Source organism: Magnolia sinica, chromosome 3, assembly GCF_029962835.1.
Source record: "Magnolia sinica isolate HGM2019 chromosome 3, MsV1, whole genome shotgun sequence".
Taxonomy (NCBI): domain Eukaryota; kingdom Viridiplantae; phylum Streptophyta; class Magnoliopsida; order Magnoliales; family Magnoliaceae; genus Magnolia; species Magnolia sinica.
Genome location: NC_080575.1, coordinates 41,331,072 through 41,356,146, shown reverse-complemented (window position 1 = coordinate 41,356,146; position 25,075 = coordinate 41,331,072). Strand labels below are relative to the sequence as shown.

The 25,075-nt window shown below is 40.8% G+C and overlaps 1 protein-coding gene and 1 long non-coding RNA gene across 3 annotated transcripts in view; one reads left to right on the top strand and one right to left on the bottom strand.

The window, feature by feature from the left end:
* The window catches only part of LOC131239839 (uncharacterized), a 53,626-nt gene that overhangs the window by 23,505 nt on the left and 5,046 nt on the right, over window positions 1-25,075 (bottom strand). The gene's annotated exons all lie outside the window — the stretch shown is intronic.
* The window catches only part of LOC131239838 (uncharacterized), a 98,200-nt gene that overhangs the window by 69,846 nt on the left and 3,279 nt on the right, over window positions 1-25,075 (top strand). For both annotated transcript variants that reach the window (XM_058237719.1, XM_058237720.1), the window contains one exon: window positions 3,789-3,912. In XM_058237719.1, the coding sequence (XP_058093702.1) occupies window positions 3,789-3,912 (124 nt within the window). The remainder of the gene's footprint in view (window positions 1-3,788; window positions 3,913-25,075) is intronic.

Here is a 25,075-nt window from a genome sequence, read left to right as displayed (position 1 = left end):
GCAAAAAGAAAGACAACTACGCAAAGTAAAAGGGAAAATTCTACGAAGGGAGAAAGATTTGAGAGAATACTCACCTCAAAAAGATGAACCCAAATCCCAAGCCCCTTCCCTCTTTCACATTGCACTCTCCCACAACCCATGTACTCCATTTGAATTAGAGGGCCCCACGTCCTAAGCTTGACACGACCCATGTCCATCACACTCCCTATTGGTCCAAAGACCCTTAAACGGGTCAACTCCTATTGGTCCGTAGACCTTAGCCACGTCATTGCTTCACTGCCATTGGTCCAAATACCTTAACCACGTCATAACTCATCTCTTATTGGTCTAAACTCATCATAGCCACTCCTATTGGTCTAAACACATCATAGTCATTCCTATTGATCTAAACATATCATAGTCCATTCTTTTTATCCAAACACGTCATAGTCCAAGCTATTCACCTCTCAAACATATTACCAATGTAAACCTTTCTCCTATCAACACAAGGACATCCGTAAGACCGAGAGAGAACGAACACCCTCTCTCTCTCCCTCCCTCCCGCCCTCCTAGTTCCTTTAGGATTCTCATCCCATGTCCCTCTCTTTCTAGTCCACGAACATAACCCTGACATGCTACTCTCTCTCCCTCGTGCACATGAGGTCAGCGGTTTAGGTGGATGTATGAATTGGATCTGCGGTTTGCTGGATTGTAAGGTTGATGGACGGTTTGGAGTGGATGGATGGACAGTTGGATTGATGGGGTTTGATAGTTGGAAGAGGGCTGGTTAGACAGTTGGTTTTGTATGCACATAAATCAAGAGTTGGACTTGCACAATCAATGGTCGGATTTGGAGGGTTTGCATACATGGATCAAGGGACAGATTTCTATGGCTGACCCACCAAATCAATTGACAGGTTTGTTTGATTGACATACCTGAATCAATGGATGGAATTGCACGCTCTTATACACATAGATTGGTGGATAGATTTGGATGGTTTTCATACATGGTCAAGTGATCAAGTTTTGGACAGCTTTGGGCACAAATCAACGGCCACAGATGGACAGATTTGGGGTGTGAATTGTACTAACCTTGGTATAGAAGTTATGTGATGGTCTCAAGTGGGCTGGTTTAGGGCTCAAATCAATCATCAATATTGGGTAGATTTAACATGAAATCTAATGGTCTGAATTGGACAAATTTGACAAATTATTTAACTGCTATAATGGGGCTAATTTAGTACATGGATCAATGGTTATAATTAGGCAGATTTGATGTGCAGATTATTGGTCATGAATGGACAGATTCGGTTTACAAATCAACGATCAAAAGTGGATAGGTTTAACCCTCAAATTGACGGTCCGAATTAGGATGATTTAAGATGCAAACTAATGGTCATACTTGGGCAGAGTTTTAACACCAAAGAATGGTAAAAATTGGACTGTTTTGGTACACAGATCAATGATAAAAATTGGGCAGGTTAAATGCAAAAAATAACCGTTGTAATTGGACTGGTTTAACACTTGGATCAATGGTCATCTTTGGGTAGGTTTAACTCATAGGTCAAGGGTCCTATCTATACATATTTAAGGGATGGATTGACAGTCATCATGGTTGAACGGATTTGATGCATGGAACGGCGGTCACAATTGGGTGGACTTAACATGTGAATCAATGGTCAAAAGTGGGCTGATTTGTTACACATATCAATAATTAAAACTAGATAGATCTAACACACTTATCAACGACCATACCTTAGAAAAATTTAATACAAAATCAATGGTCAAGATTAGGTAGTTTCAATATACAGATCAACGGTCATCTTTGTATAGATTGATGGATGCATAGTTGGTCATGTATGAATGTATGTATGTATGTATGGATGGATGGATGGATAAATAGTTAGATGGTTGCTTAGATGATGGATGAATTTAAATATATGGGTGAATAGAGGGTTGGATGAACGGATGGACGGATGGATGGCTATTCATATATGTATGTGTGCAATGAGTGTTGTGCATGTTTGATGTGTGCGAAACGTGTACACACACATATATAATTGTATAATTATTAACTCATAATTAATCCAGATCATTACAACTATGCATACTTGAGAGCTGTCCACAAGGTGGACCCCACGTGTGAACGTGTGATGAAGGGAAGTGAGAATTTTCTCTCTGCTTATGCATCACTTCTTTTCCTTGCTCTTTTCTCTTTTCACTCTCCTTGGAAGGGGTACGTCCAAGGCCCTTTCTAACTCTCCACTTTAGGATAATATCTATCTATAAGGAGTTAAGGTTTCAGAGAGATGTCTTAGGTAATAGATAGTGCTGCACAACCCTACATACTTCAATGTACCTTACATCATCAAATGTTTGTAAACTTGCCTTGTCCATGTGCCTAAATTGACCTAATCCTTCCACTGTCAAGTGATATCCACTCTTGATCATAATCCCATGACTGTACAACAGCCCACCAAAAAGGTCATGAACTCTGTTCTCTACCTTCCAAATACCCAATGACCTATATAATGAAACCTTGATGTAAATCAACTGCGTTCCTGAACCCTGTCTTTGCTTAGGTATAAATGTAGTGAAAGTCTTCTTTGCTTTGGTATATGTAGTTGTCTTTGCCTAGGTAAATGATGGAATCAATTAACTTTTTATTGGACATGTGAAAGTCGTCTTTGCTTAGGTATAAATGTAGTCTAGCTAGGGACTTATGCTCTTCTTGTGGAAGGAGCTAGGTATCAAAAGAAAAGAGCTAGGTATCGGCATAACATGTTCCAAAATTAGAATGCATAAGCATTGTGGATATCAAACACATCGTTGCATCTTCTTGACACCCCTCCCAAATGTTGGCATTGATGTCTATAAGTGTTTATGATCTTCTAGTTGGAACTACTGTGAATGGCCCAATGAGTTGTAAATTAGGCCAAATCTGTGCTTGTTTCATCTTTTGACACCCCTCTCAAATGTTGGCATTGATGTCTGTTCATTTGTGCACGTGCTTGTTTCCACCAACATGATTAAGAAACCAACTAGAAGTTACCAGTCCTGGCATTTGCACCTTACTCCAGCATCACACAATTCAATCTCAAAACAAAAAGATGCAGGCCTTTTGAGTAATAGTTTTCAAGAGGATTGAATTAGATGGCCTCATTCTGATGTGATGCTATATTTAATGTACATAAAAATGGCACCTCAAACAATTTTAATGCATCCAGAATAAGAAGTTACAACTTTTTTACCTTCCAACTTATGTTTTTGTTATATTCCTTAAACTAATTCCAGCCAAGCTCATGACATAAACATGAAATTATCTCAGATTTTATATATATAGTGCCATGCTATTGCATTAACAATCTGTTTGGTTGAATAGATCATCTTATAGTTCCCGCTTCTTGCTTGAACTGTTCATGTTTCACATCAGATTCTGTGCAAAGAATTAACTTCGATGTCCATGTCTGGCCACTTTAGAACTTTATTCATATTTTACACACACACACACACACGCACCAAAGGGATATTAAATGAACACACGCACGCCCGCCCGCGCACGCAGGTGTGCGTGTGCGTGTGCGTGTGCGTGTGCGTGTGTGTGTGTGTGTGTGTGTCCACAAAGAATTTCAATGCTTCTCAACCCAAATTTTCCATTAGTAGTATATCTCCGTCGTACAATAATGGAGTGCAGAATTTGTGTTCTCTCGTTGTGTTACTGCAACTTTGTTAGTCATATAATTTCAGTTGGTAGGCTAGTTCGAGTATTATATTTATGGCAATTAGTTGACTAATGATTACAACGACAGGCAATAGCCTTGTCCATTGCGTCATCAATTTGTGTGTTGGCAGAGCCAATAATCAGTGTTTTATTCCAGCGCTTCGCATTTGATTCAGCTGCAAGCTTGCTTGTTTCTTCTTTACTCCTCCACTGTACGTATCATGCTTATGGTGTTGACTGACAATATTCCTATAGGTTGTCTAGGTATTTTCCAGCATGAAAACCTAGCAACTTTTTAAGGAACATATTGGTCAGTGCTAGCCTTTTCTACCATGCTTAGTATTATTGCTTGATGATGTCATTTATGACAAATTTAATGTTTTTTTTTTTTTTTTTGTTTCAAGTTTATAATCAGTGTTTTTAGACTTCTGTTTTGTAATTCATTGGATGTTTTAAATGTAGACTAGTCAGCATGGTATTGTCACTTATCCTTATTCCCAGCAACATAAATTTCTTTCAAGAAGTTATTGACTTGATAATACTCATTTTCACATTTCCTGCTAGCGTTAATTGATTAAATGTAGAATGATTCACAAAAGGAAATGCTACCATTTCATATATTTCATAATTCCTAGCAAAGCCTCTGTAGATGAGTAATATTGAAGATCGTCCTCCGTAGCCTGCCCTTTGGACCTGGGTCCGTATGATCCAGTTTGACTTTATGGCAAATACAGTTGCATGAATCTTGTACATAGGATGTTGCTCTCACATTATAATGTCACAACTCAATCATTTTAGAATGCATAGAAATTTGTAAAGAAAAGACGAATAGAGACATTTGCATTGGAAACTTAAGAGAGTGAAATAAAGCTTTCTTGGATAAATGTTTATGAATATTGGAGAGGTACAAGATGCTCCCCAGAGGCAATTAGTCTTGTCCAAAAATGTGGTTGTAAGGGTGTTAGGTTAGAAGTGGTAAAGGCTTTGGAGCATGGTTGTCCGTGTTCAGTCTGGTTGCGGAACAAATTCATCCTCAACATGTAGTAGAATCACAGTTTTGGTTACTTACATGGCCTGCAACGAGTTGGGGTTGTTTCACCATTATCGGAATGACTTGAACTGACCACACCAAACCAGTCATCGAAACCAATTTTAATGATAAGGGTATAGGAAAGAAGCATAGAAAAACTTTTGAAAACTTGTTTAAATAATTTGCTACTTCTAATCGTAGTGATGCTCGTTGGTATAACTTTAAACATCCTCCTTCAGGTTAATCATTAGCCTACAGTATATGAACAAGCACAAAATAACAGTATACTTTCATTGTTGAATCCCTATCAACATTACCACAGAATTATGGTGTCTGGTACACAACATTTCTGTCTCTACAATTTTTTCCTTTTTGAGAGAGAACTAAAAATTTATTGAAAAGCTCGTGGAAAGTGAGAAACAATACAAAATGCCAGAAAAGAAAGCGCAAACAGAACTAACTGCCTAGGTGTACACTAACATTCCAACTAGAGATAAACCATATAATTTTCCTTATAGTGGCCTCAACAGAAACCCTTTCTTTCTGGAAACAACACCCTTTCCTGACTTTCCAAATAGTCCAAAGCACTGCCATTAAGTTCAGCCTCCATTTAGATTTACTGGTTTTTCCCACTCCACCCCCATGCCATGCCCACAACACTTCCTCCAAGAACTTCGGCATAACCTAGTCTATGTGAAACTTGTTCAAGAAATGGTTCCACACTCTCGTGGCAAACAAACAATGGATGAAGAGGTGATTGATATATTCTGCATCGGCCATCACATGACACAAATGTTGGGAAGGACTAGCGATCTCTGCTGAAGGTTATCAATCTTGAGGACTCTTTTTCGACCCAGAAGCCAATAAAAGGCTGCCACACGAAGGGGGGCACCATAGTAGCAATGTAGATAAGGGTCGGCTGATCATAAGAGGAAGACAGTGAAATAATCAATCCGTAGAGCGAGTGAACTGAGAATTTGCCAGATCTGTGTAACAACCAAATCAACGAATCGGCTTCATTTACTAAAGGATTGTATAGATTGAGGTGGTCCAACAGCTTGGTGAGTTCAAAAATCTCCATATCCTTCATGTTCCTTCGCAAGGACTCCAAACACTCTGACCTCTGAGGGGAGCGTAGCAGTTTGCCACCGAGATGAAGCAGTCTAGGTTAAGATAGGCAAGTCTAGTGAAGAGATCCTACTGTGTTATTCCCACACTATCCACCCAAAAGCGGACTTGCCTACCATTACTGAGCAAGAACGCTATGCCCCTACAAACCAAGTGTTTTGTTGTTACAACTGCCAATGTTGTCATATGCAATCGCATAAGCATATGCACATGAATATGCGATGGTCACATATGCCATGTGCATATCCAAATGCTTCCCTACCTTCCACACTATTATGAGAGGTGGAGATCTCAACTGCCAGCGAAGACTTCTCTGCATCCCACGTGTCTCCACCCTCCCTCTATGCCTCAACAGGTGTCTGGCTCAGGTTTTGCATGAGGTTCGAACCAGCTTTCGAGCCTTGACCAAAAGCATGCATCAGCACCACACCTTCCTCCGAAGCTTGGATCGGGTGAGCACCATCGATGGATAGTGTTCTCGCAAAACAATTATCCATATTGTGGGTAGTTTCCCTACCTACCCCCTCTCCACTAATGCATCGACACGTAGCCCCCCAAAATTTTTATACTCCTTTGTGGCTCTCTAGGTGTGCTTCTTCACCCTTGGCCCGACCATGCTCGATGCCACCGCCTCCTTCCTCCCCCTTTGTCTTCCATATATCTCCCCATGAGATCATTGTCCTCCTTCCATTTCTTTTTTGACCCACAGATCCAGCTGATCCTCCCCGATGGCCATTGTGATTGTCGCAGGAGTCCCAAGAGCTTTCTTCCTTCACACACAAATTCGAGCTACCCCCTAGCTCTTCACCATTCTCCATCTCCGAGTCAATGGCCATCACCTCACCCAAACAAGAGCCAATCGCCAAACCAAAACTTGAGAGGGATTCCCCAAATCAGGAACCATGCCTCTTTCCTTTTGAAGAAGGAATAGTCCTCCCACCTACGTAGAAGCTTGATGGAAGATCGTGACAACCAATGTTCAAAATATCGGTATCGTGTTACATATCGCAACCTTGGGATATAGATGCGTATCAGTCATCATACGGGATATATCGTTTGTAATGGGTAATTTATCATACTTTTTGGGAAACATGGCGAAACAATGGGGAAATGGTTGAATTTTCCAATGAAACTTCAGGGATTGTTAAAAAAGACCATGATATACACTTTTAAATGATAACATCTCAAAAAAGAACTGAACATAATAGGTTTCCTTTGTATAGGGTCCTGAGCTATGCATAATTTGATCAAATTAATGGAACTATATTCAAATTGAATGCATAACATTTACAGTGTATGTGATGATCATTTACTCCTAAATACTTCGAAATTGGTCTCAATTGATAGCTAGTTGAAGGGAAATTCTGAATTTTTTTAAATATTTTCATAAATTTTAATTAAAAATAATTTTTATTTTTAAAAAATTGACGAGGACTTAACAAATAAATAGATCAGCCCTCATATATGCTTGCTTATGTTTGAAGTGCAGCATTGCAAGCAATTTGGGAGAAATTGCAGAAATTTCAAAATTTCCCAAATCGGGCCACCTACACTCAAATTTGAAAATTAGAGTGGATGTGATGATCATTTCATCAAATACTTCTAAATGCTTCGAAATTAGTCTCAATTGACAGCTGGTTGAAGGAAAATTTCGAAAACAAAATGGAGAACATGAAAAACCAATGGATTTCGAAATCAAAGCTCCAACTCCATGATTTTTCATGTAAAACATGAAGAACGAATGGATTTGTAACCATTTGACACTGATTTAACATAATTTCAACCAAAAAAATGAATAAAAAATTGAAAATGCTCATCGGATCGAACACGTGGGATATATCGGCACTACCTATGTGTTTCATATCGCACAAGTGGGATACAAGTTATGTCATGGGATATACGGCCAATATTGTCGATATTAAAAACATTGGTGACAACTAAAAGAGGCTACCATGACCGTACCCGAATTGATCTCCGGGCGAAAGGAAATCTAAACGTCTCACATTCCTATTGAGTGCAACGAAAAATCCTCCCAGACATGACCACAATACTTCTCTAGGCAGAGCCTGATCAAGGGAAGAGATGCATTTTCAATCGACTTTGCGACCAAAGAATGTTGGAGATTACCGCCTGCTTGTAGAAGAACCTTTGGGTTAACCTTGACCATACGCAACTGTTTAGTTCACTTTCTCGTTACCCATTTCTCCTTATTTTGTTTCTTACCTTTTGAAAAAGCTTCTATGTTTGTAGACCATCCAACTTCCCCCTTCATTGAGCTGATTTTCGAACTACCCCCAGTGACAACATCTCTAAACGACTTGATACTGCTTCTTCCCGATCATTTAGAGATCCTTTGCACTGACTGTACGTCCCTGTTTTTCATGGCAAGTTCCTATTTTGGGACTTCCTTTCCTTTTTCTATAGCATCTCTGGGCCGATCCTCGCTCTTCATCTCTAGACCAAAGCGGGCTCATTGAACTAACAACTTCTTCCCCCCAAAGTTCTCCCCGTGCCACAATCTGACCACCCGAGCTAATTCCTCTTCCAAGCTCATACGAACGAATGCGAAACCTCGATTTTCTGCGGTAAGCCTATCTCTCGGTATGACGACCTCCATCACCGCTCCCACCCTCCCAAAAACTCGCTCGAAATTGATCGCCATCCACCCTTTTGGGAAGCCTACAACATATAGGGTCAAGAACTCGTCGAGATTGGACTGACTTCTTTCATGGGGCCCTTTCTCACCAACTTTCATTTTCCTCCATCATCGTCTCCTCCTTCAATTTCCCCTTCGTTATTTGTTTATGAACCAGGCGCTAAGGTGGGGCCAAAACACCGAGTCGGTTGAGCGCCAGCTAGGAGTCGAGAAGGCATCAAGACTAAAGAGCCATCTCTACAAGTTAGATAATATTTGTTAAGAAATAGTGGCATAATTTCTAAGACCCCATATGAGATAAGGATAAGACCGGATAATTTATGGTCTTATCTAAACTCCCTTTCCTCCCCTATAATTGGGAAGAGGTTCTCTCGTGAATAATACATCAAGCAATAACGAGAGTAAAAAGAGGAAATTGAGATATTGATATTTGTCCATCTAGCTTGTCCTTTGAACAATCTAAGCCATACATCGTAATCCGAGGCCATCTATACCGTAGAATCAGAGGGGTGATTAGACCCATCTGCTCCTGTAGTGGTTAGGTGGACCACTAGATCTGGACCGTTCATATTCGGCTTTGTGAAAGTCCCATATTGTGTAGACTGTCAGATCTTGAGGGCTCACTCTTCCGCACAGACTTTCAATAGTATTAGAGCAGCTCAACGGCGAATCTCCGATTTATTGTTTTAATCATAAAAGGTCAGTGGCCCTTTTTATTATATTCTATATTTTATTTTAATTATACATCAATCATTTATATATTCGCTTATTAATTATTATTATTTATTTTCTTCCTAAGGTATGAGGATTAAATAATGATAATAATAATAATAATAATAATAATAATAATAAGAGTAATATCAAATGTATAATTTATGGATTTACATCCTATTGGCCCGAGAAAAAAAAAAAGGATCAATCCTAAGGATTAGTAAAATCCAGACATTGGAGATTTGATTAAGCCCCAATATAATGTCGTACCATAAATTGATTTGAGATAGAAATCAATAATAAGGGAGAAATTGAGGGTCAAACAAAAAGAAGCCTTTTTAATAGCCACCACCTCTCTTATAATATGGTAATCATAAGGGACTGATGATGGTGTGTGTTTATCATGTTCCTCTAACGAATATGTAGTTGGAACATGGTGTGCTGTAAAGGCCGTTACGTAAAGGTCACGGTGGTAACCGTTACACGTTACAAGGTCGTAACGGTCATAACCGCTGTTATGGAAATTTTTTTAAAAAAAATAAAAAATTGACCCATAATTGTTGTTTACGACGCGTCACATCTCCTATAAAGGCCATAATAGTCCCGTAATGGTCTATTACGGGACATGTACGGGTTTTTCATACTTTTTAATCAACGTTACGGGGCAGATACAGGTTTTTACGGGTTTTTTCAAAAAAAAAAAGAAGAGAGAGACCGTAACGGCCGTTACGGGGCCGTAACAGCCGTTATGCCCCATATCGTAAAGGTAACGGTGGTGGCTGTTACGGCCACCGTTACCGTTATGGAACACCTCTGCTGGAATGTGTATCAGTCCGCACTGTTATGATTGTGAGGTTTTTTTTCTTTTATGGATGATAGCCCAGAAAAACACTAATCAATTTATCTTAGCTTATCCAATTGATGGGTATGAAATGGACGGCCAAAAGGTAAATAATCAGTAATTCAAATCCATTTTTTTGGTGACGTTTTTAGGCCCCGTATTTTGAACGGTAAGGATTGGGGCATATATTCACTATTGTAGATGAGTTACCACAATTATTTCATAACTATTGAAGGCCTGAAGTCCAATTTAGTGAAATCAATGGATAACAATTTTGTCCAACTAATTGTTCTCTAAAGCCTCCTTAGTCAAGTGGGGTCAAATCTGGACTTGGGCCCTTTATTTTTGTAGTAGCAATTTTTTTTTTTGTGAAATTATCTGAATTTACCTTTTGTAACAAATATAAAGGGACCATCATTAGCAATCCATGAGTGGTTGGAAAGCCCATATGGACCCCATATTAATATACATATTCAAATGGGCCGAAACTGAAGCCCAATTCACTTTCTTTCAAGATTAAGTATATCTTATTAAGGGTTTTTTAATCAGCCATTTGTGGGTTGATTTAAGCCAAGTAATAAGAAGTGACTTGTGCTTTTTTAACAAGATCTAACTTATAGTGCGGTCCGTTTTTATGATTAACGGTTAAGATCTTTTAAAATGATATTGATCGATGTATGTATTAAAATAAATGATAAAAAAATTTAATTTTTTATGATCATGATTATGATATATTAGTATCATGATTGTAATCATTTAAGGTGGGCTACACATTTTTGGAGTTCGACAATCAAAATGTATATCTCACGTGTTTTTTTATTATTACATGTACGTATGCGTGCATGGGAATATAGTTTCCTTGATATATCCTTCTATTCACTATTGATCAAGGGACTATTAGTGATTGGAACCATCATCAATCATGATGATCAACATTGATGAGAGGATCCATCATCAATGGTGATCATTAACGGTAATGATCGGATCCATCACGAAAGGACATGATCATCGATGATTATAGGACTCTCTTAATAACTAAGCACTTATTTATTTATTTTTTTCTGATGATAACATTTATATGTGTGATATAATTAGGCTTGATGCAATTAGATCTAAGCCCATTTTTCATTAGAAAATAGAAAACTTAGTGCTAGGATGCTCCCTATATATAAAGGTTGTGCATAACTTGAGCGGGAGTTAAGTCTCCTCCACCAAATGATGCATGTAACCTGTGATGGAAGGTTGCACATTATACAAATATATTCTTATAAAAGCATCGTATTCATCTTAAATAAGAGAACTTGATTGATCTACACCGCCCATTCAGGTATGTGGACTTTCAGATCTCGTTAAGATGGTTAACTACTTTTATACCTTGAAATTTTGAATAATACGTAAAAATGTTGATGATTAGTGCCAATATCTTAGATTATAGATAAGTAGTGATACTTGATGCAATGTAAAGATGGCTACCAAAGCATTAATCATTAAACATCTCAAAGGTCAACAATTTGACGATAACAATTACAAAGACTGGTCTTGCCCGGTGCGAAGCCTTCTGGATGAGGACTACATATTGCATAAAATAGATGAGGTTCAAGAGGAATCTACATTGGCTGAGAACGGAAATTTAGGAGAACATAAGGTTGCAATGAACCGCTACAACAAGTGGCGTAAACAAAATCGTTTTGCCCGTAATGTCCTAATTAGCACAATGCACAAAGAACTCATATTGACATATGAAGTGCATGACACCGCTAAAGGGATCTGGGAAGCACTGGAAAATACATATGCAAAGAAGTCAGATGTAAAAGTTCGGGCAATGGAACTAGAATTCTAGGAATACATGATGTCAGTCGGTTGCCCTATCAAAGATCATATTCGCAAGATGGAGCAAATGATAGACGCCCTTAGGAATATGGGGTGCAAATTGACTAAAAATAAAAAAATAATAGCAAGACACCGTTCCTTGCACGAATCTTGGGCCCCAATCAAAAGAATTTTGAGCCATACTGATTATATCACTATGTTCAGAGACTTTTGTGGCAATTTGGTACGAGATGTTGAAATGAATGCTATTCAGCCAGGTTCGGTCAAGGCCTCTGCAGTAGAGACCCAAAAGTGGAAAGCTAATAGGAAACGGTGCAAAGCTCGCAAGAAGGCAAAAAAGAATGACCAAGAACAGAAGTTTGCAACACCTCCAAATCTCAAGAAGGGGAATGGAAAGAAGAAGCAGAAAAAGGCAAACTTAATATGCTTTGTTTGCGGAAACTCCGACCATTATGCCCGGCAGTGTGCCCATAAAAAGACGGTAATTCTCCAGTCACTGGATACTTTGTATGTAAGCGTTTGTTTTGAAATCCTTTCCGCCAACACTCTATTTAAGGAGTGGATTTTGGATTCAAGCGCAACAAAGTACGTGACACGAGATCGTCGAGGACTCTAGGAATTTCGACCTATAGCCATGGGGAGTTACAAGGTGTATATGTGAAATAATGTTGCTGAAGACGTACTAGGGATTGGCGTTTACCATCTCCATACGCGCATAGGGCGAACAATAATCCTCCGTGATACTCTTTATGCACTGAGCATGCGTTGGAATTTAATTTTTGTTTCTGGGTTGTTAATTGATGGTTTTGATATTTGTTTTTTCAGGACAAGTTTCTTTAAGACTCAATAACCTCATCTTTACATGGAAAAATTTAATTTCAGATTTATTTCTTCTTGACATAGCGATAATGCACCTCTTACTTTATCTGCTATGTCGAATGAAATTGTAATATCTAAATCTCTAAAATGGCACACAAGGTTAGGTCACATCGGAAAGGATCGTATAACAAGACTAGCATGTTCTAGTCTGTTGAATTCATTATCCAAAGTTGATCTACCATTTTGTAAACATTGCATGCTCAGAAAGTCTTCAAAGAAACCATTCCATAAAGCAGCTAGGTCTAAGGGCCTACTAGAGATATAATTCATTCAGATATCTATGAATCCTTAAATGTACGTGCTTGAAATGGATGTCAATACTTTGTCACTTTCGTTGACAATTACTCGCACTATGGATGTGTATCTCATCTCACACAATCCGAGGCTTTTGATTGTTTTCTTAAATATAAAGCTGAGGTGGAAAATCAACTTGAGAAAAAGATTAAAATCCTTCGATCTGATAGAGGTGACGAGTATACATCTGAAACGTTTAAATTATATTGTGAAAACGTTGGCATTATCCGATAGTACACACTGGCCTACACTCCACGGAAAAATGGTGTTGCAAAGAGAATGAATATGATATTATTGGACATGGTTAGATCAATGATGACATAAGCCAATCTCTCTACCACATTCTGGGGAGACGTGCTCCTAACAGCCATCTACATCCTTAATAGAGTCCCGTCCAAATCCATTCTTGTCCTGACCCCACATGAGATGTGGTCTAGGAGGATTCCTTCTCTAGCCAACCTACGCCCTTAGGGATCTTTGGGATATGTTTTGCTGCTTGCCCCGCATAGAAGTAAATTTGATAGTAAAACCATTGAATGCGTGTTTATAAGGTACCCCATGCATTCAAAGGGATACGTTCTAGTTTATGAGGACCATGGACGATGGATTGAGATAGAATATCGAAACGTGGCCTTCGTCAAAGATAGATACCCCAGCCGAATGAAGCAAAAAGGTCGTAATAGAACTTTTTAAAATTCCCGATGTATCTCAGAAGAGTGGGAGTTATTACTTCTCCAAATGAAGATGCCCCTATAGTTCGTCAGGACAGTGGGAGAACATCTCAACAGGCTCCTGAATTACGTCGAAGCTAAAGAAGATTGATTCCCCAAAGATACTTCGATATCGAGGGGCAGTCATTCTCTTGTGTTGCTGTTGATGTTAATAAACCTGATTCTTATCAGGATGCATTATTGTCTTATAATTCAGCTGATTGGGTGACTTATATGGACGAAGAGATTGCTTCCATGGAGAAGAATAAAGTCTGAGAACTTGTAGATCTACCTTCTAATCGCAAAGCGATAGGTAATAAATGATTACTTAAGATCAAAAGAAAGGCAGATGGTACAGTGGACAAGTGTAAAGCACAATTAGTTGCTAATGGTTTCAAACAGAAAGAAGACACTGATTATGAGGAGACTTTTTCACCTGTTGCAAAGTTTTCTTCAATCCACATGATTTTGTCCATTGTCGCAAGTTTAAACTTAAGATGTAAAGATCGCATTCTTAAATGGTGACTTGGATGAAGAGATATATATGCAACAACCCATGGGTTATGTAGACAACAAGCATCAAGAAAGTCTGCAAGCTCTATGGGCTGAAGCAATCTTCAAGACAGTGGTACATGAGGTTCCACTTAGCTATGACTACTTTCGGATTCACCATAAGTGAAGAAGATTATTGTGTATACATGAAACGGTCTGGAAGATCTTTTCTGATACTATATGTAGACGATATCCTGCTAGCTAGTAATAACATGCAATTGTTGATGTTAACTAAAGATTGACTCTTCTCGAACTTTGAGATGAAAGATCTTGGTGAAGCCAACTTTATTCTCGGGGTAAAAATCATCAGGGATCGCCCTAGGAAATTCTTAGGCTTATCTCAAGCCACCTACATACAGAATATCTTAGAGCGGTTCAGGATGGAAATTTCAAAAGCTGTTGAAACCCCTATAGACAAAACTACCAACTTAGACAGAAAACTGTGTCCCCAGACTGAAGCCGAGAAATTAGCTATGTCCTCAGTACCTTATGCAAGTGCAATAGGGAGCTTAATGTATGTTATGCTTTGCACCAGACCGGATATTAGTTATGTAGTTAGTATAGTCAGTCATTATCAGAGTAACTCGAGATAGTCTCATTGGCAAGCTTTCAAATGTATATTCTGTTATTTCAGAGGAACGAAAGGCCTACTATTGTGTTATGAAGGCACGAGTCTCAAGCTCAAAGGATATTCTAATGTTGCTTGGGGTAATGACTCCAACGAGGGAAAGTCTACTTCAGGATATGTCTTCTTACTTGGAGGGGGAGCTATCTCATGGTCGGGTAAGAAACAGACATCCCCAACTCTTTCATCTATGGAGGCCGAGTACATTGCATGTTGTGCTGTAGTTCAAGAGCATGTATGGGTTCGCAGATTTTTACTAGGTCTGGGTGTTGTACCGAGTGTTCGTCAGCCTATATCGCTGAAGATAGACAATACTTTTGTCATTGACTTGGCAAAGGACCATAAACACCACTAGAAGTCCAAGCACATTGAGATCAAGTATCATTACGTCCATGATCAAGTGAGAGATAAGAAGGTCGCCCTCAACTACATTTCTACTAAAGAGATGATGGTTGATTCCATAACGAAACATATAGCTAGAGATCTATTTTAAGTTCATGTCAGGCAGATGGGATTGAGGAGAGCTCGAGTGTTATGCTTGTATCAAGTACCTTTGATATTTCATTAATGAATAACACATTCCATTTATTCAGTATTGAGGACTTATATAGACTGTATATAGATCATCAACATTTACCATGAGATCATTAAGGATTTTTTTTTTTTTTTTCGGCAGGCCAGTCAACCACTTGCATAGGTTGACCAACCTTGAATGTACAAGAGAGGTACATTTGGGGTGATGTTCCTACATTAAGGTATGGACTTCTCTTTATTGTGAATAATAGAGGATGAGAATATGAGTGAGTTGTATCCGCCTACAGTCCAAAAAAATTGAAGATGAGACTGATCAAATCGAATAACATAATCGCACCATTGTTTTTCATGCGATCAATGTTATGGTCTGAATTAATAGTCAGGTTGTGAGGATATGAGATGAGTCGTACATCATGTGAAATGACCTGCATATTGTAGACCCGACATATACCTAGTATTGTCTACTTTACGACGTGGATTGTAGCCATGTGTTGGAACATTTTACCTACATATTGCTTTGATTCAATCTAATCATTGCAACTTGCGAGTAGCCAGTCCCGTAGGTGACTCCTGGTGTCCTTAGCTACCCTCCTCTTGTCTATAGGAGGATGAGATTAAGTGTCGCTACTTTAGTGTAATATGATGAAAGGCCCTTGATTGGCCAGACTCGATTACGCTAGGAAAGCAGCTTGATTGATTCCAAATTACACATCTGCGTGGGAAGATCTCGTGACAGGTACACCAAGTTTCTAGAAATATAAATACGCACTCGAAGACTTATCCGCCGGCAGTATCGAGTTTTTTATAGACTTTTGCAAACGATATTCTTTCTTAAAAGCATATATATATATATATATATATATATATATATATATATATATATATATATATATATATATATATATATATATATATAGTTTGTGAAAACTAAGTTTTCAGAATAACTCGATAAGTTGGATAAGTGCGTATGTTGGCCGAGTACTCCAGACCGGGAGTTAACTCCATCCGGTGTGGTCATGCGGACTAGGACAGCATTGTAAATCTTGGGTTATTGAGTACTAGTTAGGTGGTCACTTAGTAATCAAACACCTGTGAGAAGATAATGGTGTTCCAGCTGGTCCCACGCCTCTGATTCTTTTAATTGCGATGTTTGGTTTTGGTTGTTATGAGATGAGTTAGATAGACAATCTTTTTTGTGCATATCCCATAATGTGATTGAGTGGGAGATGTTGGACATAGGCTAGTGGGGTTCACTCGTGGGCAATTACTAGTGGGTGGGTCTTATGTGGTTTGGCCTCTTTTTAACAATTATTTTTCTTTCTTACATTTGAAGTTGAATTACAAATTCAACTTTAAATGAAGATTTAGATGAGGAGATAAGGATAAGATTAGATAATTTATGGTCTTATCCAAATTCCCCATCCTTCCCTATAAATGAGAAGAGGTTCTCTCATGAATAATACATCAAGCAACAACGAGAGTAAAAAAGAGGAAATCGAGAGATTGATATTTGTCCGTCCAACTTGTCCTTTGAAGGATCTAAGCCATAAATCGTAATCCGAGGCTATCTATATCATAGAATCAGAGGGGTGATTAGACCCATATGCTCCAGTAGTGGTTAGGTGGACCGTTCATCATCGGCTTTGTGGAGGTCCCATATCGTGTAGACCGTTAGATCTTGAGTCTCTCTCTTCCACACAAACTTTCAGCTTCTCTCATTTTGGAGTCTATTTGTAATTTATACTTCAAATTCATATTAATTTTGGATGAGGGAGAGATACGGGAGAGAGGTTGGATGAGATAGGGATAAGCCTTAACTCATTCAAATTCCTCCCTCATCTCATGATCCTTTCTCTGAAACCTTCTCCATCGTATTCTTATAAATACGAAGAAGTATCCCCTCGTAAAGGCATCCAATAGTAACAAGCCCCAGAGAGAAAATACGGAAAATGAGAGCATTATACCCATTGTCCATCTGGCCTACCCCATATCCAATCTAAACCGTTGATCATAATTCGGGGGCCATCTTTATTGTAGAATCAAAGGGGTGATCAAACTTTTTCCACTTCTGTAGTGGTTACGCGTACTATCGGACGTGCACCGTCCATCTTCAACTTTTGCAAAGGTCTCAAGATCGTGTAGACCGTCAGATCCTTCAAGCCCACCCATTTGGGTCATTTATCAGTGGGATTAGAGCGACATCAAAGGGATCTCTAATTTTTCATGGATCAAATCGAGGTAAGTACTCAAGGAAACATTGGGGAAACATGGGGAAAATGGTGAAATTTTTCAGTGACACTTTAGTAAATGTTAAAATACACATATTTGCATATTTAGGAATCAAATGATAGCAAGCAAAAAAAACAAAAAAAGCATACATAATAAGTTTCCCTTTAATGAGGTCTTAAAAGCATGTAACACCACCTGCTTGGGGTTTGGGCGAACGGCTAGCGTTGTGGGTTTTCTCCCCACAAACGCAGTTTCAATTCCCCTCCCTATGCTTTACCCAATGCACGTGGTTTATGGGTGATTGCGTATATCCATAGGGAATAGTCTCGCCTTCAAAAGGGGTGGGGACGCCCTATCGTCATTAAAAAAGAAAAAGAAAAAGAAAAAAGCATGTAACGCTGACTGAGGAAAACAGTGGTCAAACATGGGGAAAATGGTGGGTCCATCCATCCATGCATGCATACGCATACATACATACAAACACACATGCATGATCCATCCATCTATCCAACCAACCATCCATGCATACATACAATGACACATACATGTACTGTCACGCCCCAGACCCGGAGATCGGACTCACAGGAATCCCGATCGCCGAATCCGGTGCCGACAGCCTCCGTAGTACCCCATTCTCGGCTCCCAGCACTCATACGCTAGATTCCGATCCTGGGATCCTACAAGGAGGATTTTCCAACATATATTTATCTCGTAAGAAGCATAACCACAAGTTTACCCAAATCACAAAGGCAACATCATTATCACATATCCACTAATATAAACATTTGAATACAATGCTGAAAGGGAAATACATATGTCAAAATCAAAGCTCCAGAAGACCGCTGCATGCTCCATGCTCAACGCTGCTGCAAGCTAACGCCACCTCCACGCATCTATTGTGCATAAGCTTATAGAAAGCTTAGTGGGTGGTGAAAGTGTGTGCACAAGGTAAGTGCTAAGTAAGCAATATCAGAATAATCAGAGAGCGGAATACTGACAAGCTCATAAGTCATACAATATCAGAATAATGCGAAAACATACCGATAGGTCCATAAATACTATCAGCCTTATCCAGGCTATGCGATACAAAATTATAATAAAAACGAATATCATATACTGATGAAGCAATGCAGATTGGTTATGCAATGCGGGGACATAAGCCAAATATCAGATGCTGATAATACAATGTAATATGTGGTGCGAATGAAATGACCAAGCTGGAGAAGTCGGGATGATAGTACGTAGTATCGCAGGCTATGGGGTCCATCACAAAAAGACTTCTATCCAAATCAGTCCCATACCTAAATTTGGATAGCCAGACTCAATGTAGTAGACTCCTGATCTCAGGTTAGTTGCGCGCCCAACTGAAATCCTTGTCATGCGAAGGTACACGTAACAAATGGTTGCACACCACCAGCCCGAGTGGATAGTGAATGAATGAATGAGTATGCAACTCCTGCTCAATAAGTCCACATATTAGTACAGTTCCTCTCTGGGATCATCACCGGGGTCTAGTACACTCTACACCAGCTTGCCGCCCCATCAAGCACACAACTGGGTAAGTGGAAGAGACCTCATTATCCACCTGGCCAGTAGTCAGCCACTCGGCACGTCGATAGCGGACCCATTCCCGAGCCGGTCAAACTCAACCTAGCTATGCCTACTCCCTCAGGCGGGTAAGGCCACACCCCCTCCCAACTAACCATGACACAGTGGGAGACGCGGCTTCCTGGTATTCGGCACTCGGGCACTCATGTATCCACTCGGTCTCGACGTTGGGGCGTCCTCTGGTACCAAGAGGGTTTAAGGATTTTCACCCAGGGCCATCTATGGCAGCCCGATGCTAGAACAACTTTCTGGTGCCCCGTCTAGCCATCCACGATATGCCTGTGGGGGCTACGGCCCTAATGTCATTAGGGCGTATAGTAATCATAATGCAAGATACATGAGTCATACAATCCAGTCATGCATTAGTCCTAAGCATACCGTGCGCTCATGTGAGATAACTTCCGCCTATCAGGGAGTCTCATAACAACATGCTCAATGACATATGCAATGATCAACCACATCTCATAACAAACATACAGATGATGCGTATGGGCATGTATCATGATGCTATGCTGTCACATACTCATAATCGGTATCAACGATCGGCCTCGACAATGTGGACATTTAACCAACATTACCCCCAAGGAATGGCTCACATACAGCCAAACATATAATAGGCCTACGGCCCCACATAAAGGCTTAGTATACAACACAATGGGCCTTACTCAAGGGCCACATATACACAACAGGTGGGCCCTGCTCATGGGCCTCAAATACATGATATGTGGGCCCTACACATGGATCTCGAATACATCAAATGGGTCATACATCATGGGCCTAATACATATCACAATGGGCCTTACCCATAGGCCATGAATACATCACAATGGGCCTTGCCCATGGGCCTCAAATACATCACAATGGGCCTTGCCCATTGGCCTCAAATACATCATTATGGCCTTAACTACAGGTTGCATATACATCATATAGATCTCGGCAATCGGCCTCAGCAATCGAAATCGGCCTCAACAATCGAAATCGACACTCGTAATCGGCCTCGACACTCGGTCTCGACAATCGGGATCGGCCTATACAATCGGCCTCGACAAATCAGAATCAACCTCAATACTCAGCCTCGACAAATCAGAATCAACCTCAATACTCAACCTCGACAAATCGGAATCGGCCTCGATTATCGGAATCGGTAAATCCGTCACGTCAACCAGAATCGGCAATCGGTTATGATAATCAGCCTCGATCGATAATCAGAATCGGCAATCGGTCACGACAATCGGAATCAATCGATAATCGGAATCGGCAATCGGTCACGATAATCGGCCTCGATCACTAATCGGTCAATCGGCCATGACAATCAGAATCGGTAAATGGCCACGACAATCGGAATCGATCGATAATCGGAATCGGCAATCGGTCACGATAATCGGCCTCGATCGCTAATCGGTCAATCGGCCACGACAATCAGAATCGACAAACGGCTACGACAATCGGAATCAATAATCGGCCTCGATAATCGGAATCGGCAATCGGTCACGATAATCGGCCTCGATCGCTAATCGGTCAATCGGCCACGACAATCAGAATCGACAAACGACCACGACAATCGAAATCGATAATCGAAATCGGCAATCGGTCACGATAATTGGCCTCGATCGCTAATCGGTCAATTGGCCACGACAATCAGAATCGATAAACGGCCACGACAATCGGAATCGGCAATCGGTCACGATTATCGGCCTCGATCGCTAATCGGCCACGACAATCAGAATCGACAAACGGCCACGACAATCGGAATCGATAATCGGCCTTGATAATCGGAATCGGCAATCGGTCACGATAATCGGCCTCGATCGCTAATTAGTCAATCGGCCACGACAATCAGAATCGGCAAACGGCCACGACAATCGGAATCGATAATCTGCCTTGATGAGAATGGGCCGAACAAGGCCTAAGGGAAGGTCACAATATGGACATCCAACCATCATTGCCCATCAATGTGGACATCTAACCAACATTGCTCCCAAGGATTTGCCCACATAAGGGATTCATACACAACGTAGCGGCCACACATTCATCACATTGGGCCTCATTCATGGGCCTCACATACATCGCATTGGGCTTCATACAAGGGCCTCAAGTGTATCCCAATGGGCCACGCCCACGGGCCTCAAATACATCACAATGGGCCTCGCCCATGGGCCTCGAATACATCATATTGGGTCTCGCCCATGGGCCGTGAATACACCTCAATGGGCCGCGCCCATGGGCCTTGAATATATCACTATGGGCCTCGTCCCATGGGCCTCCAATTTGTCGTAATGGGCCTCATCAATGGGCCGTAAATGCATTACCATGGGCCTCATATGTGGGCCTTATATACAACAAGTGGGTTACACTGCTTGGGCCTCGTATGCATCAAATGAGCCACGTATCTTGGGCCAAAATACATCATGATCGGCCTCATACATATCAAGTGGACCGCGTCCACGGGCTGCACCGATGGGCCTCAGACACATTAAGTCGGGCCACGACCCACAGGCCTCAGCACTGGCCTCATATATCAAGCGGGCCGCATTAGATGGGCTACGCTATGAATAGCAGCGGAGACGAAGATCAAAGATCATCTGAACCATACCACAAATAGCAGTGGAGATAATGATTTTTACCGTTTAAAAATTCTAAGGCCCACCATCACATTTATTTTCCATCTAATCTATTCATAAGGTCACCAAGACCTGGTTGAGAGGAAAACAAATATCATTTTGATCTAAAACTACAGTAGTCCTAAAAGGATTTCATTGGCAGATGTTCATCTCTCCATTGTTTTTTGCAGTGTGGTCCACCTGATAGATCCACCTCATTTTAGTCTCAGCCCTTAAGACGAGCTTGCCAATTGGATGGATGTCTTGGATGTAACACATACATCAACGGACCCCACAGAACTACTGACGTCATGGGGCCCACTGAGGGACTATATGGATGAAACACATATCATGGCGGGCCACAGATGGATAGATACAACATATACCTCATGGGTGGGTCCACATGCGTGGCCCACCAGAGAATTGAATCTGCTTCATTTATGGTTGGACGATGTGGATCAAAACCCACACGTCAGTGGGTCGCACTGTCCCTGATGGACAGTGTAGATCAGAACACTGACGTTGAGATGGGGATGGACGGCCTAGAATATAAAACAAATACATCACAAGTGGTTATCACCATCCCTGATGGAAGGCTAGAGACACAGCACATGTACGTGCAATAAAGGTGGGTCCCACGTGGGGCCCACCACAACATATTATTATAATATATAATATATTATATTATAATACTACATATATATTATAATATTACACAACACATGTACTTGATATGCATCCAACGTCCAACGTCCAGAGATGGACGGACGTCCTGGACGTAAAATACATATGCGCAAGGTGGGCCCATTCCACACGTGCAGCACATGTGGTGGGCCCCACACACGCCATAAGGATGGACAGTGTGTGATATAACATACACCTCATGCTAGGTCCTACATGGATGGACGGCACGCATCAAACATATATATCATGGTGTGGATCCCACCGTCCATTACTGGACGGTGGTGATACAACACAAACATCACGGTGTGGTCCACACGTGCCATCTAGGCAGGCCCCACCACTTGCTGACGTTAACGTCAACATAGCAGCTACAAGGCTACGTGAAGTACCCCAACCCATCCACACCCGCCGTCTGTGGATTGGACGGTGTGGATGTGATGCATCAATACAAGGTGGGCCCCACACGCTGCCATGGTGGGGTCCACAATACAAGAGAGAGAGAGAGAGAGAGAGAGAGAGAGAGAGAGAAATGGCGTAGTGAAGGGGCCCCGCCACTATGCGTCCCTCATGATTACAACACATACATTAAAATGGGTCCCACATACAAGTGGTGGGCCCTCAAATGGAAATCAACGGTAGATCACCCACCGATTCCGCTTCTTCTAGACTCCATGGACTCCTTAGCTCATTGTCTTCAACTTTAATGGAGGAAGATGAGGATTGGATGGCTAAGATGGAAGATTGGGTGGTAGGGAGTGGGCCACACAAAGCTCCTCTCATGGAGCTCTCTTGCTTGGACGTTGGGATGCTCTTGGGAGGAAATGAGAAATGAGAGAGAGAGGAGTGATGTAGTAAATGGAGGGTATGGTGCTTGTTGACTTGTTGGTGAGAAAGGAATGGGATGAGTAAGGGTGTTGTTGACTTTATGTGAGAGAGGGATGGGTAGGGTATGGGTTGTACTTGATTTGTACATTGATTGATTGATGTGACGTGTCGTAGAGATTCTCTCGGGATTCACAACGCGCGGCGTTTTCCTTGAACTGAACGCGGGCCCACATCTCCTGGCCTGGGTATCGCCTTGGCGCACGAGACGCTGTATCGGAACTGCGGCGACTGCGTGGTCACACTGGTACAAGTATCGAGTCAAGCCGACTCAGATTGACAGGATGCGACTCAGGGTCGCGCGCAAACGCCGATTACAGATCGCGGGTCACTGAAATTCGACCGGGAGGACCGCGGAGGCATACGGAACGGTATGGCCTAGGATACGGGTCTCACATGTACAACACATGCATGATCCATACACACATCCATGCATGCATATGCACACGTACACACATATCCATGCATGCATGCATACATATATACATATACATGCATGCATTCATCATACAATCATGCACCCTATATATATATATATATATATATATATATAAATGAAATTGAATTTTCTTTTAATAAATAGATTTTTCACAATATCAATACGTTGGTGATATTATCGCTGATATGTTGGCGATGCAAGTATCAACGATACAAGTGACATTTGGAATTTATACAATCGAAAATATTGCGATACATTGGCGATATCAATACATTGGTTATACCTTGCGATATATCGGTGATATATCACCTATACCTGGATTATTTTTTTTATACTACTATAGTGTTATCGGTATTGCCAAGCTGTTATTGGTGATACCAATAATATCACCGATATTATCGATGGTATCCCCGATACTTGGAATGATGCTTCAACATGAAAATACTTTGTATTTATCTCATATGGCATGTGAACTTTACTTATCAACCAGCCTTGGTGGTAATGTCTACAATGAGCTCTGGAAGTATGGGGAATGTACACCATTTCAAGGAACACTACCATAACAGAACAACTTAGAGATGGCTTGGCCTATATTCTGTTTTAGTCTAATTCATCGTTGAACTCTTCATGGTCTTCTGCTTCAAACTATGGTTCCAATACAAAAATGAATCAGTACGCTCACACCCTTAGGAAATATCCCCTGCCTCAGGCTCTAAATGGTTTCTGCAGCTTGATCTACAAACCTGCTCTTGCCCCTACCTCTTTGTGCTAGCTCGCATTCTTGTCTACACGTTTCTTGTCTCTTCATCCCCATCATCACCTTACACTTTGCCCCTTGCTTTTCACATATCTTCTTCATTGCTTTTTCAGTTCTTTTACCAAGTAGCAGTTCAATTGTCTTTAGTGAGCATGTTGGTGCATCCTTTAGCCCTGCTTGATTTATGAGCCAAATGCTCCTTTAATTTTGTCACTCCACTGATAATACTTCCCTCATTAGTTCCACTTTGTGTTTCACTCTGTCTTGATACTTTCAACCAATTTCTTTCTGATGCTGAACTAAGGTGCCATTTGTCAAATAAGATATAATCTGTTTTATGTGCAGTAGAATCCAGGACACTATATACAAAAAAGAATATGTAAGAA